Source organism: Colossoma macropomum, unplaced genomic scaffold, assembly GCF_904425465.1.
Source record: "Colossoma macropomum unplaced genomic scaffold, Colossoma_macropomum, whole genome shotgun sequence".
NCBI lineage: Eukaryota > Metazoa > Chordata > Actinopteri > Characiformes > Serrasalmidae > Colossoma > Colossoma macropomum.
Window position 1 is genome coordinate 15,214,288 of NW_023494796.1, and position 19,383 is coordinate 15,233,670.

Below are 19,383 nucleotides of genomic sequence, written 5' to 3' on the forward strand. Positions count from 1 at the left end.
TCTCCCCCGCTCTCAAATCTCTGTAAAAAGGATTTTTTAGAGTGGTTCTGCTCTCCTCTCCTTTCCTTTCCTCTCCTCTTGTCTCTTCTCTCTGTTGATGTGTTGTTCAATAGTGGGTAGTTGGATGTAGATTAAGTGCAAAAATGTGTGAATTGAAATCCATCAATAATGTGACTGATCAACCCAGCTAATGGAGCAAGCTGTCTACATCCACACTGCATCTAACCTAATCACAACTATACACACTCGTGCACACTGCATATAACTTAATTATAATAGAGCTGCAATGATTAGTTGACAATATATATATAGCCATATTTTATTTACTATCCAGAACCACCAGTGAACCTACATGTGTCTTCAGAGTTTTATATGTGATGTTGATGACGGAAAAATAGTTGAAAATCTGAAAAAATGGAAAATAGTTTACCTTACAATACCCTGCGTGTCCCTCTTCGCCAGGATGGATTTTAAAATACACATTTTCACCAAAACCTTAGTTCAGATTTATCATAAAGCAATGTCTTCGTATGATGTGAACAATTTTGAATGTGTGCATTCCTCTAGAACAGAGCATTTCACATCAAACTAGTCTAAATGTCTGTTTACATCTTAATGATTTCAGTATGCAGAAATTTTGAGTCGTCAGTGGAGTTCCCCTAATTAGGGAGTGCCTATGGGGTGTCTGTGTATAATGCTATGTAATACGACATTTCTGACGACATAGCGTGACTGATGGAGAAGCATACTATCCATGTTGTTATTTATGGTGCCACCACCTTTTTTTCACAATAACTGTTTCACACCGGTTTCTAAGTAACAACTTACTAAACACAGCAGTTTCTGCTTTAGTATATGTAAAAACAGAATATAAATGCTTTAGATAATTTCTCTAAGTTAATATTTTATCTGCTCGTTTGGTCAGATTCTGAAGAAGAGTGTGACAGCAGGCCTACATCAAATTCCAGCAAGTTTTAAGCAAGTTTTTTGCTTGGCAGCTGTGATGGGGGAACAACTAAACAGAATTGAAATTAACCAGAAAACGAATATAATACAATTCAGCGAACAACATGGGCTGTAAAACACGTTACATACTGACTGGAACAAAATGATATTTAGGCTAATCTGGATAGTACAGAAAAGTGGAGCTGAACCTGATATTGCAACCTGATATTGCATCTCTAACACAAAACGCTACTACTTTTTGGTGAAAAGAACTACCAGTACTAAGCAAATGTTCAGGCCTTTTATGCCTTACTTTTATTCTTTTATTTTTTTTGCAGAACTGTTGTATAAAAGCAATAGAAGACTTAAGAGGTCTTGTTCAAATAACAAAACAGCTCTGATTATCCAGGGTACTTGCCTTCGGCTCATACCTGTGACTGAATCACGGCCATAATGTTATTTGTGATAACACACTCCCGCTCGCGTGCTATTGCTTAAATAGCTGATGGTATTTTACCCAGAGTGTGATATAGAATACAGTCTTTGTAGACTGCCTCAGGGTATACAGGCTTTTAAGCAACACTTGAGTCAGATATGTTTACCTCAGTTCTTTTAAAATACTCAGGGCTTTGAGTATTAGACACAGGTTCTCTCGGTCTGCAGTATAACCTCAAAAATGTGAACTAGACATAGGAACACACACACACACACACACACACACACACACACACCCTTGCTGAGTGATCTAACAGCCCTGTCTTGTCTTTCTTCTGCCCCTCCCCACCTTGCCTCCTCTTCTTTCACTTTTGTGTGTATATATCTGTCTGTGTGTGTCTGTGTGTGTGTGCGTGTGCATGTTGGCATGGGTGTGTGGGTTTGTGTGTTTGTGTGTGTGTGTGTGTGTGTGTGTGTGTGTGTGTTTAAATAACTGTGTGTAGAAACAGCCCTGGAGTGATTTTGCAGTGGGAAAAATTGATAGTGAGATCTGGAAGGTTAGTATAAGAGGCAGCTCCATAGTCACCAGCAGAACACACACACACCACAGCGGCTCCAGCAGCAGAATGGCTCCGAGTGTGACCGACATTACAGAAGATTCCGACACTCAGTTCCAAAATATTTCCAGCATTTAAACAAGCAGACCGCATTCTTTATTTAGCCTGCCTTCAATTCACACACCAATAATAAACTCCAAAGTCCTTAATAACATAGCAAATTGATTCTTAACTGGAAGTTCCTCCGTTTAACTGTTTAAATCGTAATGATCACCGAAATAGTAATGCATTGAATTTACTTGATATATATATATATATATATATATATATATATATATATGCAATGTTAATTATGTTATGTTATAAATTATTATATATATAGATGGATGGATAGATAAATATATTCTGTCCACATGCATAAAATGTATTACACGGTGATCAGTCTTTTTGTTTACTTTTGGCAATAATTGTGTTCATGTAGTATATTTAATTCTTGTGGAAATTATGTATACATTTTATACAAGTTAAAAAAATTAGTGCATTACTCTTTTCAGTATGGGTCCTCACTTCAATTACCGTCTTATAACTAAATAACTTGCATGTTTACTAGTAGTTATCAAATAATTTATAGTAGTTACTGAATAACTGAACAAGTTTTATATTGATAACTAAATAGCAAGTCCTCAGTGTGAAGGAATAACAGAGATATGTGATAGTAATTTTAGTTTTTGAACATAATTAAATCAGTAAAATGTCATGCTGGAGTGACCAGAGTTAGCATTACAAATTATTAATTACTTCTCTTAAACTGTAAGGGAATTACTTTACTTATTACTTCCTGGAAAATGTATTCTCATTAGTTCTTATTTTACTTGTGCTTTACTCCCTAAAACCATGTCAATCTGTACCAGCTGAAAAGTACATGGGAAAAACAGCACTTTCATTACTTATTTCATAAGAAGAAGCTAATCATTGAAAACATCATTTTCAAGGCATGCCACTATCTGGCTTTGAACAAGACACAGCTAGTTATGCTTGATACAATTATGAATTAGAAATGGTGCCAAAACAGCCACTTCCTGCACTGATACACAATTAAATTTACACAGTTGTCAAATTACGTACAAGGACAGGTGTAGATAATCTATATAGATGAAACTTATGATTTAAATGCAGCATGTGTAGTTAATAGGGTTCTCCTAAAGACATACGAGTAAAACAAGTAACTGAGTTAGTAACTATAATGTGATTGTACAGGAAAAAGCTATCACAAACCTGCTTTGATAAGGACCAAGTCCAACCGTATTGCAGTCAGGTGTATTAGGCATTAAGCCATTCTGCTGTTCAGGCTCTGTGGTGTGAAACCATCCTGCTTTGTGGCTTTGTCACTTAATATCCTACCTTTAACCTCTCGCCCCAGCTTCTGCCTGCACCTGCCTGACATGAGCACTCTGGCTTCCATGGAAACGCCCTCGCTCATCCTTTTCTTTTTTATCTTTTTTTCGCCCTATTGGAAGATGAACGTACAGCAGGCTGAGTTCCTTTAGTCCATGCCATCTGTTTTAACCCTTAGAAGTTTTATTATACGATTCAAATGTGAAGTACATACTTAATTATATAGTGAGTTACATTTACATTCAGTGTACATTGTGTCGACAGATTTAAGTCTACACTAATGGCCTTTATCAGTTTGTTTCAGTGTCAACAAATGACAAAAATGTGGCAAAAATATAAAAGATTGTTTTTATTTTGCAAACACAAATGTGGTATCAATTAAAAGCACTTTGCACAAAACATTTTCACTTTTTTCAATGAGCTAGGACTAAAAAATCATTTGTATAAAGTTACAAGTTGCTTTTTATATTAAAGACTTCCAGCAATGCTTTTGTTATAGTAAAAGCCACAACTTCTAAGGGTTAAAGCTTTTCTTCTTTCATGCTTTACGATTCAGTTCGCTCTGTTTCTTATGGCAACTCCTGCAAATTACATGTGTGATTGTTGTAATTACATCTGAAATTAGGTTTTGCTGAGCATGCCCTCAGAATGGACACACACAGAACATTCAGGTCTCTGCACTCAGCATGCTGGCTCTGAGCTCTAACATTAATAAATTTGAAATGTGGGTTTGGATCTTTACTGTTATTTCTGTCTGTCTCTCTCTCTCAGGATCTTCAGGCTGCTACAGTGAACCCTGACCCCAGTCTGAAGGAGTTTGAAGGAGCTACTCTGCGCTACGCCTCCCTCAAGCTACGGTGTGTGTGTGTGTGTGTGGGCACGAAGGTTTGGCCATGTATGCACGACTGCAGTCGTAATTAAGGAAAGAGAGGTGGTTAAAGTGTTGTGTATGTGTGTGTTGTAGACATCCTGCTCCTGTAGAAGAAGAAGACTCCAGCAGCATTAACAGTGACCCCGAAGCCAAGGTGAAACACACATACAGAGACACAGACACACACACGCGCAATAAAGGCTTAACCTCGACTCACACAGGATGAATACTCATAAACAGGATTGAAAATAAACCAGTCTGTAACGCCCTCACTCAGATTTCACTCAGTAACAGCTCATGCTGCCAGTATAAACATAATACAACCAAGCATAAATAGGTCTTGACAAATCTAATTTAGCTGCAAAACAAGAAGACAAATTATCCCTCCTCATTTAAATGTATTTTTCCTGTTACAAGCTCTGATTCTACTTACTTCTCACCCTCTGCCCCAATGAAAAGAATGCTGACCCTTTTTCTGATTGAATATTAACTTCAACTGTGTAGGCGTATGACTTAAATACAGAGTATAAAGGAGATGGCAAGACTTTTCTAATTATAACAGGAAAACACCTACGTCTGCGTTATGAGAGAACATATACTATATCGGCTTTAAACCATTACTTGATGAGATTTACACAACAACGTCTGATTTCCATTTAAAATATGAAATAATATTAAAATGTTTATTGTTATACCTATGTTTTGTAGGTGCTGTGAAATTACAGATTTTACTTACCATGTTAGCATATTAATAAAGAAAAGTACTTAAGCAAGAGTACATTTACAAGTAAGTTGTTAAAAACTAAAGTAATTAATTGGAGTTACTTTTCTGTCTGTTTGCAATCACAGCCTGAGTTGGCCTGGTTGTATGCTTGGAAATAACCTTTGCATTCAAAATGAAAATTTTACAGAAAGAAAAGTCTGAGTCCGAGACAGATCACAGTATCTGCTGTATGTGCAGAGTAGAACCGAAGATTTTTGTGTGCAGTGCATCCTGTAGTTTATCAGATAAATGATTGTTTACTGCCTGTTTGTTCCTGTATGTATACTGATCGTGGTAGATCAGAGCCCAGCCCCTCTTTTCAGAGTCCAAATCAGCACAGAATAGCTGAGAAGATCTACAGGGCCATCTGGTGGCTAAATGAAGATCTGCACAGCAGTTGTGGGAAAATCTGCTTGTGAATATTGTGATGATAATAGTGGAGAATAAAGTGGGGATGTGTATATATTTATGAACATTTATAAAAAAACAAGCTTTTTTAAATGTATAGACGTAACAGAAATACATATTGGTCCTTCAGCCCTAATAGAGACTGTCAATAATGGACAAAGAGGCTAAAATGTGAAAGATTCTTTCAGCCTTTATTGTTCGGTCTTAAGTCTTATTATCTAGTTACTACTATGAATTATTTAGTTACTACTAGAGCATTGATATGTATGTTAATGTAGTTATGAGAGTGAGGAATTAAAGTGTGGCCCCAGATTCAGGGACCTGAAGTTTAAAGGGTTCACGGAAACAAAAAGAGATGTTAATGATGATGATAAATGTGAATTAAATCATTTTTAAGCTAGGGGTGTGTACGACATACGTCATACTAGGAGATTTAAAGGAATTCCACTTATCTTACAATGTACTAAATTCCTCAATTCCAGCCCTCGATTTGTCCCACTTTTCAGTATTACATCACTGTTGGGAAGTCTGCCTTTAAATATTTCACCACTTCCCCCCCTCTCGATCTCTCTCCCTCCTTTCTTTCTGTCTCTTTCACTCAGCCCTGGTGCTCAGTCACAAGCAGTTAGAATCAAGCCGAAACAAGATGACAACCTTCTGCCTATTATTAATCACACTCTCTGTCTGTCCTCCCTCTCTTTCGGTCCCACACACACACAGGCGGTGAGTCAAGCCTGGAGGGGTTTAATCTTGCATCGTGTCAGAAGTGAAGAAAGGATGAAAGATAGATGACTCTCAGGGCTCCAAGTGCAATGAGGAGGGAAGGATAGAATGCTAGGCCAAAGGAGAGCAAGAAGTGCTAAACAAACCATTATATTCCAGAAAAACATCATATGAACCAGAGCCCCCCCCACAGCCCCCACTAATGGTTTATACTTGATACACTGTGAAAAATGATTCAATGTTTTAACTTAAAAAAGCAAGTAACCTGGTTGCCTTACATTTTTGAGATCACTGAACTTCAAATAATAAGTTAACAGAATGTAAAACAGATTATTTTTTCTCTTAACTTGTATAAGAAGTTCAATAACCTCATAATTTTAAGGCAATCAGGTTAATTACTTTTTTAAGTTAAAACACAATCATTTTTTATAATGTGTGATTGGCAAAGGTTTTACACTTCGGTAGATATTATTGAGTATTTCGAGTTTGATTGTGAAGGAATTGCAGCCTTAAGTGGCAGAAATTAGTATTTACTAATGCAATAATAAGGTATTATTTACATACTGAATTTCTGTCACTTTGCTCTTGCAACGTAACATACATATTTCTTTTGCCTAGTATGTAGTGTATAATACAATCCCAATGAAAAAAAAATGGGACAGTTGGTAAAATGTAAATAAAATCAGAAAGCTGTGATTTATAGATTGTGTAAAATACACTTTCACAACTACAACAGTTCTACAACTACATTGTGTTTGTGCAATTAAATTAAAGGTATTGTGTTCTAGTTTGTAAAGCTGCTAATCGTCAACCTGTTTGGTATTTGTTGACACTTATTGTATTTGCTCCCTAAATCACTTTACTGTATTGCTGAATCTGCTTCGATTGTTGCTATAAAATGGAATATATGAGCAGCCTAAGTAGGAACACTTTAATACATATAATGAGAGTGTAGGTGTGCTAAACTAAGAAGTGTGTGTTTGTGTATTGCAGTGTTTTGCAGTGCGCTCTCTGGGCTGGGTTGAGATGGCTGAAGAGGACTTGGCTCCGGGGAAAAGCAGTGTGGCTGTTAATAACTGCATCCGCCAACTTTCCTACTGCAAGAACGATATCAGAGATACAGTCGGCATCTGGGGAGAGGTGACGCACGCACACGCACACGCACACACACACACACACACACACACACACACACACACACACAAATATGCAAATATACCCATACACACACTGTTTTTATACATAGCCAAGAAAATATATGGGGTCATGAATAAACCCTGTATGTAGCACAATAATAATTTGTCCCATATTTATTATATACTGTACTGTACAAATGTATTAGGCACCTAAGCAGAAAACCAATTTGAATTTCAGTTTAAACTGGTCTGTAATTTTGTTTTTAGTTTAGAAAAACTGGGCAGTAAGTTTGTTTTTAGTCTAGAAAAATCACCTTTTAAAAATAGAAAGAATACAAGAACATTAATGCAGTTAAAAGTATTTAATAGCTTATGAACTTGTTAGAATGAGAGATTTCTCATTGATGCCCCTATCTTTCATATTGATTTGTTCAATTTTAATACCAGCTAACATGATTTAATTTAACAAAGCATTAATAAGTCAAACCAGGTATTGGATTATAACTACAGATAATACTGGGCTGCCATGATGAGAGGTTTAGAAGTGGTTAACATGCACATTAACAAACACAGAATTGCTTCTTGGTGTATTGATGTTATTGTATTTATCATAACAATACTGTTTTCCAAAAGAATTAATGCTTTACTACACTGGGCTGGGTTTCCCAAAAGCATCTTAGCACAAAGATGATTCTTAAATGGTAGAGTGAGCATCACAGTGAACAATTTCTCCAACAGTTAAGATGCTTTTAGGAAACTGGGCCCAAATAATAGGTTTTTAATATAGTTGTAAGTTTTAATACTCCCTGTCAAAGTATAAATTTGCCTTGAATTTTGCACAAGCCACATTTTAGATCTTATTTTCCCCAATATATTAAACTCATTAAATAAACAGTGGTGTGTTGTCTGTAGAGGATGGGTCAACTTTTTTTCATCTAGGAAATCAACAAAACAAATAATTTGAGCAGGAGCGTGCAGATAAGACTATAATAGCAGGTGCCTGAAACTGTGTATGTGAGCATCTTCATGCAACAATAATTTGTCCTGTATGTATTGTAGGTATATAAGTACCCCATATGTAATAAGAATTTTCTACATTTAACTGTAAATCTAACCTGACCTCAACCTCAGTAACCAAAAAAGAAATTAATTTGCTATTTCAGTTTCAAGCAATGAAACATAGTTTTTGTAAAAAGACTTTACAAATTCAGGAGCGTTTCGTTGATCCTGTAAGTTGGTCCTGTTTCTCTGGTTCTTCTACAAAGTCAGGACATTTTTGTTCTGACAAGCGCACAAACACACACTTGTTCCTGTGCCCTGTGTTTTGTTCTGGGAAAAAAGAGAACTGCAGAATTACTAAGCAAGAGAAAGCTGGATGAAAGAGGTGGAAAAAAGAGAGAGAAATGAAGGAAAAACAACTATAAAGGGAGCAAGTAGGGAGAGATGAGAGTGTGCGAGACAGAGGAAGAGAGAGAGTGTAATGTGTTGTGACAGTACGGAGGGAGTTCATCTCTCGTCTTCATTAGCTTTTTTCTTTTGTATCACTTATTCAGCATTCGTCACTCACACTAACACATGCATGCACACATACAGGCCTTTCCTGAGACCTTCTCTTTTGCTCTGTGTGCTTGCATGCAGGGGAAGGATATGTATCTGATTCTGGAGAATAACATGCTGAATCTAGTCGACCCAATGGACCGCAGTGTTCTTCACTCTCAGCCAATCGCAAGCATCCGTGTTTGGGGTGTAGGCCGGGACAACGGCAGGTAAGAGATGTCTGGCCCATTACTGACAGTTTTGTGCAGGTGACAGATCAGCAGTAATTCTACTGATCTACTTTCACTTTTTCATTTCCCGCTTTTAAATGTTAAAATATCCAAGATTTTAACTGTTTAAAAAATACCTGCAAGGCTATCAGTATTTAAATGAAAGCTTTTAGGTAATGTTTGAAGTAAAATGTTTGATGGCTACATACATTCCATACCGTCTTCTCAAGTATTAGGGATGTGCATTCTAATTTTGATATTTAAGTATCTGGTTAACCACAGTGAAGGAAGAAACACCAGTTTGCCAGATATAATGTATGGCTGGAGGCTTACAGAAATTGAGTACTACACAGAGAAATACACTTGTTTAAAACATGTTTTATTATTCAAAAACAGCTGAGGGTTGGATGAGTAACGGATGAGTAACGAATTGCTGGATGAGTAACGGATTGTTTTTGGACCAAGTTAACATCAGCTGAAGTAGCTAGCCTATATAGTGATACAGTCACACTGTTTCTGCCTTCTCATTTAGACTTTAACAGCGCGTCCTTGGCAACTCATCCACATTCTGGCGCTTGTGTTTCACAGTAGCAAAGTACCACATAATCACTTGCAAAACAGTTGCTTCACTGAATTGTTAGCCTGTATATTTTCTCTTCCCATGATGAAACTTAGCTAGCTTTCTGCCTAATGTTACATTATTGCAAACTGACAAAGAAAGTGTTTGCATTTATTAAAAACAGTTTGAAAAGGTTGGTGTCCTTAAACTTTTACTTTTAACTGGCATTGTAACAGACGTAATTACCTCCTGGTTTCAGTAATGTTACAGCATAGAAAAAACAGGGGATGGAAAATTCAGTGGGGCAGTTATTTTTGCAAGGAGTAGATCCCCTACCTGTGGAGCACAACAAAGATTATTTATGTTGTTTTCTGTGCCGGTCTAGCTATACATCACACAGATGCAGCATTGTCAGGTACAATTAGGTCAGAAACACACCTCACACCTTATAAGGAGCTGTTTTCTGGTGAATTATAACTAGAATTTTGTAAAATCAGCTTAAACATGTTTTTATACTCTTTGTTAAAACTAGGGATGTATGTATTGTATCAGATATCAGTTTCAGTAGATAATGGCTTTTAAAACATTAAGGGCATTGGACAGATGTTTAGATTTGATTGATATTTCAAACTAATATATATGTGTTTTACTCCAGAAAAGCAGAATGTTTAGGTGACCATGTAAAATTTAGGCTACTTCACTAAATTGTCTGGATTTTACACATTTTACTGCAATTATAACCCTGTAGAAATAAAAGTTATATTTCTCTGCAATGCTGCTCCAGGTGAGTTTAGTCCCAATTTTCTCAGGTGCCCAAAACTTTTGCACAGTACTGAATGTTATTACTGTTATTAAGTGCTGTCAACTCGTTTCTGACTCCTGACAACCATATGGATAGTGTGTCTCCAGAATATCTGGTCTTGAGGCTTCTCAATGGCTGGCTCGTGATTCCTTTAATTTTATCCATCCATCTTGTAGCTGGTCTTTCTCTTTTACCTTTAACTCTTCCAAGCGTAATGGTCTTTTCCAATGAATTGGTTCTTCACTGAATGTGTCTAAAGTAAGAGGTCTCACTTTGGTTATCTGGCCTTGCAGTGAGACTTGATTTGGTCTAGGATCCATTTGTTTGTTTTCTTCGCCGTCCAAGGTACTCTTGAAGGTCTTCGCCAACATAAGAGTTCAAAGGCATCCATATTTTTCCTGAATGTACATGAAACATATTGAATATTGGCCCATGATTCAAATGTTGCTGCATCCCTGTTAAAAAGCTTGGTTTGCATTGTTTTGATCAAAATAATTAACTTTTGTTGGATTATCTGAATATTTTGATTCATCAAGGGTCATTTGCATATTGCAGCCCTCTCTAGTGTTAGAATTACAAAGGCAAATATCACAATAACGGTTAACAAACAGTAGATTAATGAATGAATTAAGCACCCGTGCATTCTACACTATACGGCAAAGGATTTAATCTCAGCGGAAGCTGTTAATGCATACAGATGTCCGTTCTTCACTAAAGGTCACTCTGATGAGCGCAGAGTGCTGGATTCTCCACAGTGAAAGGAGGACACGATAAAAGATTGATGATGGAGAGACGAATGGTTTGATGAAAGTTTAATCCAGTGAAATGGGGAGTGCCTCTGTGTGCACGCTTTTGTGTGTGTGTGTGTGTGTGTGTGTGAGTGTGAGGTTCTCCCAACAGCTCTGTATCGATCTCTCTGACACTCTAGCTGGAGGGGCAGTAACTTTTACCGCTGTAATCCCGGGCTGTGTGTGTGTTTGGTGCGGATGTGGCAGCGTGCTACACTTTATCATCCCTCCTGCTGAATCACACTTTTTTCTCCTCAGCAGCTGCCTGCGGTTCTGCCATCAGGCCAGCAGAGGGGGCTGTTTACACAGTATTTTTATTCTTACAGTAAATCCTGAAATGACCACAGCCACTTTCTGCTTTGTAGAATATCGGATTAGCCTGCACTCCGCAGTGTGTGTGTGTCTGTGTCTGTGTGACATCACCAGACTCTTCTACGATAATACACCCCCAAACCCAATGCATAACATTTTTCCTTCTCAACGTCCTCAGGTTACCGTAGCGACGAGTTGAGCAGCAAGGGGAGGGGACAGGGGAAGCAGGGATTGGACATTAGAGTGGGAGAGAGAGATAGAGAGAGAGAGAATGAGGGAAAGAGAGCAAAAGAGAGATAGAGGAGGAGTGCAGCAAGGTGAAGCATGTTTGCAGAGGAGTGGAAGAGGAAAAGAGGCAGATTAGAATGAATTTAAAACATAGATCGCTCTACAAACGCTTAGATGTAAGTGTTCTGTTTCTGTTCTCTCTCACCCTCTATTTCTCTCTCTCTCTTTGTCCGTCCATCCTTTCGTTCATTCCCTTCATCCCTTTTTCTGTCTCTCTCCCTCTGTCTCACTCACTTGCTGAAATACCTTGTGCTTTAATGAGTGTAGAGTGTCAGCCATTTTTAAACCTACTGAATGAATTGAGTAAACCAAGACAGCAAACTGAAGTTTTTCAGTCACATGGTCAGAGTTTTCTCTTCACTCGTCCAAAAGCCAATAGTGTGGTTTTAGTAAATTGCTCTGTATGAGTGTTGTAGCATGTGTGAGCCGTTTGTGTGTGTGTGTGTGACCGAGCTCGTTCTGCTGAAGATGTGAAGGAGTGTGAGATTTCTCAGGAACAGCAGCATAAGCGAGAGCAGACAGAGAGAAGAAAGACAGAGACTGATAGATATATTTAGAAGAAATGCTTTCTGTATTGTTTTTTCTGCACTAGTATGCATGTGTGCACGTGCCTGTTCATATTTAAAATTGGTCACAGCTGCAAGTGATTTATCATAAAGCCGCCTCAGCTTTAAAGTGCATAGTGTTCATGCAAATAAGCCATTCTGATGTCTCTCTCTCTTTCCCTCTCTTACACACACAGACACAAATGTCATTTGCGTAATCTTTAGGGGTTCCTCAGGGTTCTGTACTTGGCCCTTTTGAGTCATTTTTTGTCACCGAGGCTCAGTTCAGAAAGACATAAGCTCTCCTTGCATAAACTCATCAGCCTCAGTTTTGTGCTTGACAAATAGGATTTGCACAGGGCTGCATTTGGAAGATTTTAAAAGGCATCTTGTTTTCTGAGAAACGTTTTAAGTGCATCTTATCCCCTCTTCAGTCAGCACTCAATGATAGATAAGAGAGACCTTGAGTGAAGTCAAGTAGCACCAAATGTGAATTAATTTATTTATGAATGTTACACCCACTTCTTCATGGTTACATTCTGAATTTGTAACATGATCACATTGTCACCTGGTGTTTACTAAGGCTGAGAGTATCAATTATAGTAATAATGAAGTAATCTGTTGATGGCAACTGATGTACAAATGGACTTACCCCTTAAAGACTCATACAAAAACATTGCTATTTCTGCCATTTATTTTTTTAATCATATGATTTCTTAAAGCTATTGTTGTATTTATTTGATATGTAAAGAACATGATCCAACTAAGGGTGGGTGATATGGCAAAAATATTATCACAATACTTTATATCACAATACTTAAAGACATTTTCACGATACACGATATGCATCACAATGTTTCTGTTTTTTTCGAAGCTAAATCTGCAACATTTATAATAAACCTACTGGGGTTTTTCTTCAGTCTTTTACAAGATGCACTGCACAAAATCTGATTAAACAGGACTAATTATGCTTACTTTGTAACGAAGCATATTTGACAGTATCCACAAAATATATGTTCTTAATGTGTTGTGACGTAATTTATTTAGCTTATGATAAATCTTTGTCATATTACCCACCCTTAGATCTAAAAAGTCAAAAAGATGTAGAAATTTTATTTAGTTTGTCTCACGGACTATATTTTTTTTGAACATGAAAAACTCATAAATAAGACTATGAGTCATGCGAGTCGCATTTCATTGTTATTGTGATTAAACAAAACAATAAGTACTCATGCAAAAGTGAGCTTTTGTGTTTGGTTGGAAATGATCGCAGTTCAACCAGCAATAATGGAAGCCTCGTGCATCTTTTATACTGTGATAGGAAACAAGGTCGATCACAGAAAGTGCTGATTCTACACACTGATACATTTTACTATGACCAGTGTGGATATGCACCAGCTGTAAATCTTTTGGCGGCAGATTTAAAAGGGTTTACGGGGCCGTCGCCAAATTTTCCTACGAAGTGCTCGATTCAATAGGGTTGAATGAACAGTGCATAGTGGACTGTGCATAGTCTTTTCCAGATATTTTATTGGGTAAACAAGGAAGCCTTTAAAAAGACTTAATTGATTATATAAAACAACTTTGTGGCATACAGTGCATCTATGAATTGCATATGATAAATCCCTAATTAGCATGCTGTTATATGTTCAAGGACACGTATCTCTTGCAAACGGCAACCTTGACATTTTAGGGTGTTGGGTACATCATGTGAAATCACATTAATGACATGCTGCTTTTACACACACCCTTATACCCTGAGGCTTGTTCAATAACTGTTTGTTATAAGGTCACTTGGAGTGATTCCCGTTCTACATGTGGGATATAGTAAGTGTATGTGTTATGAGATGGTAGATAGTTCATTGCTCTTCTCTTAAAACCTCGTTCTCCTTTTGTTCACTCTCCACTGCTGTCCTGGACTCAGAGAGAGGTAACGTTTCCTCTGCTGCCCTCAGTTCACTCTTTCCTTATCTCTTTTCATTTGTTTTATCTGCACACATTCAGCTGTTTGGTGTACCCCTTCAAACCACATACATACATACGCAAAATATACCTGCAGAATTTGAGCATGCGTCGTATGTCTATGTGTCTGTGTGTGTATGTGGTGTGGTCTCATGTTTTTGTTGTTGTATTGATTTTTCTCTGCTTGTCCTAAAGGCCAATTCATTTGTCTTTATGGCCTTTGGTTGCTGTTTTGAACCCACACACTGCACCCAGCATCATTCTTTGTTTGTCTAAATCATTGCTGTTGTTTCTTTTTTTCTAGGGATTTTGCATATGTAGCTCGGGATAAGGACACTCGGATATTAAAATGTCATGTTTTCCGCTGTGACACGCCTGCCAAAGCCATCGCCACCAGTCTGCATGAGATCTGCTCTCGGGTGAGACACCGACCCAGACACCTCTACACACACTTCAGGACTCTACAGCTGCTCTACACCAACTCTCATCTTATCCGTCTACACTTAAACCTCCCTTCAGAACTTGAATATTGTTGGTTTTAGAACAAAACCTTGTGTCTCTAAAACGATAGCTTTACAGAAGAGGGAAAAAAACATTCTCATTCTCAAGTACAGGATTTTATTACAAGTTAATTTGGACCTTTTAAATGAACACAGCCATTCATGATGAAATCTTTCACAATGTACAGTTTGGGCACATTTTTTTATTTTTTTCTGCCCTATTCTACCCAAAGTCTGACTCATAGTTAATACAACACAGTTCTAGCCATCTTTTTATGTCTCTGGACTGTACAGAACTCTTTTAAATTCTGCATTTTGCCCAAATCAAGACAGAGACCCATGAGAGTGCCTTGCAGTGGCAAACAGAAGGCTTTTGATTAAAGACATGTATAATTGATGCTGCTCTCTTGTGAATTGAGAGTTAGAGAGAGGCTTATGCCTTTGTCTTTAGCTTTCACTCTGAGTAGATCAAGTCTGTTTTTGTGCTATTTTTTGATCCTGTGTATTAGAGAAGGTCAGATATGCAATTCACTGAGCATACATGAATTGGATCATATGTTGCAGGTCCACTATGAATTAGTCAGGATATGATTTTTTTTTAAATAAGAATTAGAGCATATTTTAGGTCCAGCGTGAATTAGTCAGGTGTGTACTTATTTTACTGTGAATTAAATTGTGTTTGCAGTCCGGTGTAAATTAATTAGGGGTGCACTTATTTCGATGTGAATTGTGTTTTTGTTTTTGTGAATAGTCAGGTGTTTACTTGTTGTGTTGTGTATTAACCCCTTAAATGGCCAGGGCCCACTGGCGTGCCCAAAGTTTTATTACACACTACTGTAACCTAAAAATAGCTCAGCTAGTTTGCAGTGAAGTTCATGTAGTTACTGAATAGTAGACTTAGTATGTAATAAGCCTGGGAATTTAAGCGGTTGTGTTTTGGACCCAGTATGGGTTGTTCAGTTGTGTAATCATGTCAATGATGTGTGTTAGATCATGGCGGAGCGTAAGAATGCCAAAGCTATGGCTGGAGGATCACTGCAGGACAGGAGCCACGCAGGACTTGATGTCCCACTGCAAGGTAACACACCAGAAAACGTTTTGTTTATGAATGTGAGAGTGTAGATGGCAGAGGAATGGAATGATATGAAAATTTCCCATCATGATATCAAAAAGCAGCAGTTTTCAGTTTAATTATGGTATTGTTGAAATTACCTTTTTAAAAAGCATCATTACCCAGATATCACACAGGTGGACTTTGAATTGATTCTTTCACATTTGTTTATAAAGCCCCAGTCACATCAAAAAGCCAATTCACTTCATTTGTAAAGGATACAGGAACACAAAAAGCAATTTAGTTCTGGTAACAGTTCATTTCAGGTGTTTTAAGTTCATGTAGGTGGACTTTTAAAAGAAATTCAAAAATTAAATTCCTGAGTTGTAAATAAAGTCATTCAGAGTGGTGAAATGATGTATTGTAAACTTGCTGACTCAAATTTCTTTACAGTAGTACTAGTGGCAAGTTCCAGGGGTTGCACTGTCTACAGTAGTATAGAATACAACTTTATTGTCCAACAGTGTTGGAAATTTGTCTTGCCACAATTGAAGCATCATACAACATTATTCTGCCACTATACAATCATAGTACAACAAGTACAAACATTCTCAACAAACAATATACACACATCAGTCCTTACATGCTAAGAATAATTCAGAATGATTCAGCAGGTTAATGGCAGTGAGAATAAAAGATTTTTCTTATTTATGGGCACCCTAAAGTGTCGTCCCGAAGGCAACAGCTCAAACTCATTGTGAAGAGGATGGCATGGGACTTGGCACTATAACAAGAGCTTTCCTATATAGAGCCGCCCTTTACAGCTCATCAAGCTGCTTCCGCTGCCTTGCTACAGGTCTGCCAGCCAGTATAATGATCCTGGCAAGCTTGCTTTTATCTGTAGCAGTTAGGTTCCCAAACCAGGCTGTAATATAACAACAAGTTTTATAATATAAAAACAAGAATATCTTCCACCAAACTAATGCAGGAAAGGCGTTTTCACTTATGTTTTTACTCACTTCAAAGCCTTTGAGTCTCCTAATTAAAAACAAACTTGGATTAACTCACTTGAAAATATTGCAAATGGATGCATGAATGGAAGTCCATTTTTGGGCAAAAACCTATCTTAAAACTTTAGTAAAATAATGTGTAAGGCATCAGGCAGCTTATTCACATCCATTTCATGCAATGACATCTTTGTAAGAAACCTTTTAGAGGCATTAAACACTTCCCATGTTTGGTTCCTATCATTTGACTTCAGACCACTTCTGAATGAATGTATCTTAACAATATAATTATGCTGAAACTTTGTCAATGGAATTTAAGTGTGCAAATCTGCATACTGCAAAAATCTGAGCCAAAAGAAAACAAGAGGGTGAGCTACAGGATCTGTTCTCTCAAAAAAACAAATGTGGAGGGAACTACTGCTCAGACAGCAGTTCCAAAAAAAGAATCTAATCCAGTGTTAGCTGTTTTAGATTAGCTGTTAGTTCACCGAGCTATATCTCCGTTCACCTCAGCAGAAGAAGTCAGAGGCAATAGTTTGATGGAACTGCAGCTTAACACCAATAGATTGATTTTAATTTTACAACTTGTCAGCACTGTTTTTTAATCTTTAGATTACTAATGTGTAATTGTGTTTTCCCGCAGTAAAACTAGTAACTGTGCCATCCCTATATGCACGTGTGTTTGTTAGTTAATGGGACATGTTCTGTCTTTCTTAGCAGAGTTTCCCACACCAAAAACCGAACTGGTACAGAAGTTTCAGGTGTTATACATTGGTATGATGCCAGTAGCCAGACCCATAGGTAAGTTACACTCTTAATTGCTCTCTCTCCACACAAAAACAAACATGCACACACTTGCTCACTCCAATCATGTGGCTTGTATTTTTAGGCATGGACGTTCTCAACAGTGCAGTGGATAGTCTGATGACATCATCAGCCCGAGACGAGTGGACTCCAGTGATGCTGAATGTAGCTGATGCGACTGTCACAGTCATCAAGGAGAAGGCAATAACATTATTTATTTAAACATTAAGCCGACTTTCTCACCAAAAAATTGTGTTCATACTTCTGTTATTTTAAATTGTGTATGAATACTTGAACCTTTTGTCCCCAAAGTCATCACAAAGACATTATTCACAACAATAGAAAGGATGTGTATTAGACTAATGACGTCATTTCACATATCAGGAGGAAGAGGAAGTCCTTGTGGAGTGCCGCGTTCGCTTCCTGTCGTTCATGGGCGTGGGCAGAGATGTGCACACCTTTGCCTTCATCATGGACACAGGCAACCAGCATTTTGAGTGTCATGTGTTTTGGTGTGAGCCCAACGCCGGCAGCGTGTCAGAAGCTGTACAGGCTGCATGCATGGTCAGTATCTGGATACTAAGTCAAATCCTGTCTATGCTTTTAACCCCAACCCTTAACCTGAAAATAAGAAAAAAATGTATGTTATATAAGGGAAATATAAGGAATTCATATGGTTCCATTTTTTTGATACAGTACAGTGTTTCCCACAAATTTGATATGTACTTCAGTATAGAGGATGGTGGAGGCATAAATAAATAAATAACAAAATACACAATTTTTTTAACAATGACTGCACTCTACTATTACAAATACTCACAGTTTTTTTACAAGACTGTGTTGATATGTCAGTTACAACAAATATTAACAACACTAAGACTCTTATTTACAGGCTTAGCCCCTTACATAGAGAGGGCTCACCAGAGGGCCCACTTCTATAACCAAAGAATAGCTCAGCCAGTTTGCACCGAAGTCGCTGTAGTTACTGAACAATAAGTCTTAATATGTTATACGCTTGCGATATTAAGGGGTTAATTTATGTCTTTAGAGCAGTGGTCAGCAAACCTTCTCCTGGAGATCTTGTGCAGAGTTTACTTCCAGCTGGCATCTGATGTTCCCTTACCCTAACACTAATGCATCTGATCCAGCCAGTCAAGGGCTTTCTGCTTCAGTAGGTTGCACTACTGCCTATCAGCCATTTTTATATATTCTGGCAGGGGAATAACAGTGAACAGAAGTGTTTTCTGATTGAGAAACAAATCATTATTGCTGGCAAAACGTTTAAATGTCTAAATGAAAACACAATCTAGACTCGAATGATGTCTTTTACTCAAATATTAACCGCTAACGTGACTAAGATGCTCATCTTTAAGATACAGTTATTTCTTCTGACTGTGGCCAAAGTATACCTGGGCACTCCACCAAGGTATAACATACGTGTGGGAAACTGCAGCACTCAGATCAAGTCATGGATGTCAAAGATTAGATTAGTTCAAGATATCCAACTTGTGTTTAGTAATATGTCTTTGAAAAGGCAGAAAACAGCCTTTAGAGAGATGCTATAAAGTGACAGTTTAGCATCAATAAAAAATCTAATTTACACAACTTTCCCCTTAGTCAATCTGCTGAGACATGTTGGGTGTCCAGTTTACCTATTTAGTTTTGCACTGAGTTACATTGAGCTACCCTGCAAAGTCTATTAAGCAAGTCAGTTTGAGATTACTTAAAGAGAATTTTCACGATTTTTTTTTCTGCATACTGCAAAT

General features: G+C 37.6%; 1 protein-coding gene across 11 annotated transcripts in view; it reads left to right on the forward strand.

Annotated features, from left to right (window-relative positions):
• Positions 1-19,383, forward strand: part of apbb2b (amyloid beta (A4) precursor protein-binding, family B, member 2b) — a 65,109-nt gene that overhangs the window by 40,883 nt on the left and 4,843 nt on the right. For 4 of the 11 annotated variants that reach the window (XM_036582915.1, XM_036582914.1, XM_036582916.1 and 1 more), the window contains 11 exons: positions 1,884-1,937; positions 4,104-4,189; positions 4,297-4,357; positions 7,091-7,237; positions 8,872-8,999; positions 14,218-14,223; positions 14,560-14,674; positions 15,746-15,833; positions 17,531-17,614; positions 17,703-17,818; positions 18,002-18,181. In XM_036582915.1, the coding sequence (XP_036438808.1) occupies positions 1,884-1,937; positions 4,104-4,189; positions 4,297-4,357; positions 7,091-7,237; positions 8,872-8,999; positions 14,218-14,223; positions 14,560-14,674; positions 15,746-15,833; positions 17,531-17,614; positions 17,703-17,818; positions 18,002-18,181 (1,065 nt within the window). Of the gene's footprint in view, positions 1-1,883; positions 1,938-4,103; positions 4,190-4,296; positions 4,358-7,090; positions 7,238-8,871; positions 9,000-11,680; positions 11,865-14,217; positions 14,224-14,559; positions 14,675-15,745; positions 15,834-17,530; positions 17,615-17,702; positions 17,819-18,001; positions 18,182-19,383 lie in introns of those variants that run through there. The other 7 variants (XM_036582918.1, XM_036582924.1, XM_036582917.1 and 4 more) reach the window with 6 other exon arrangements.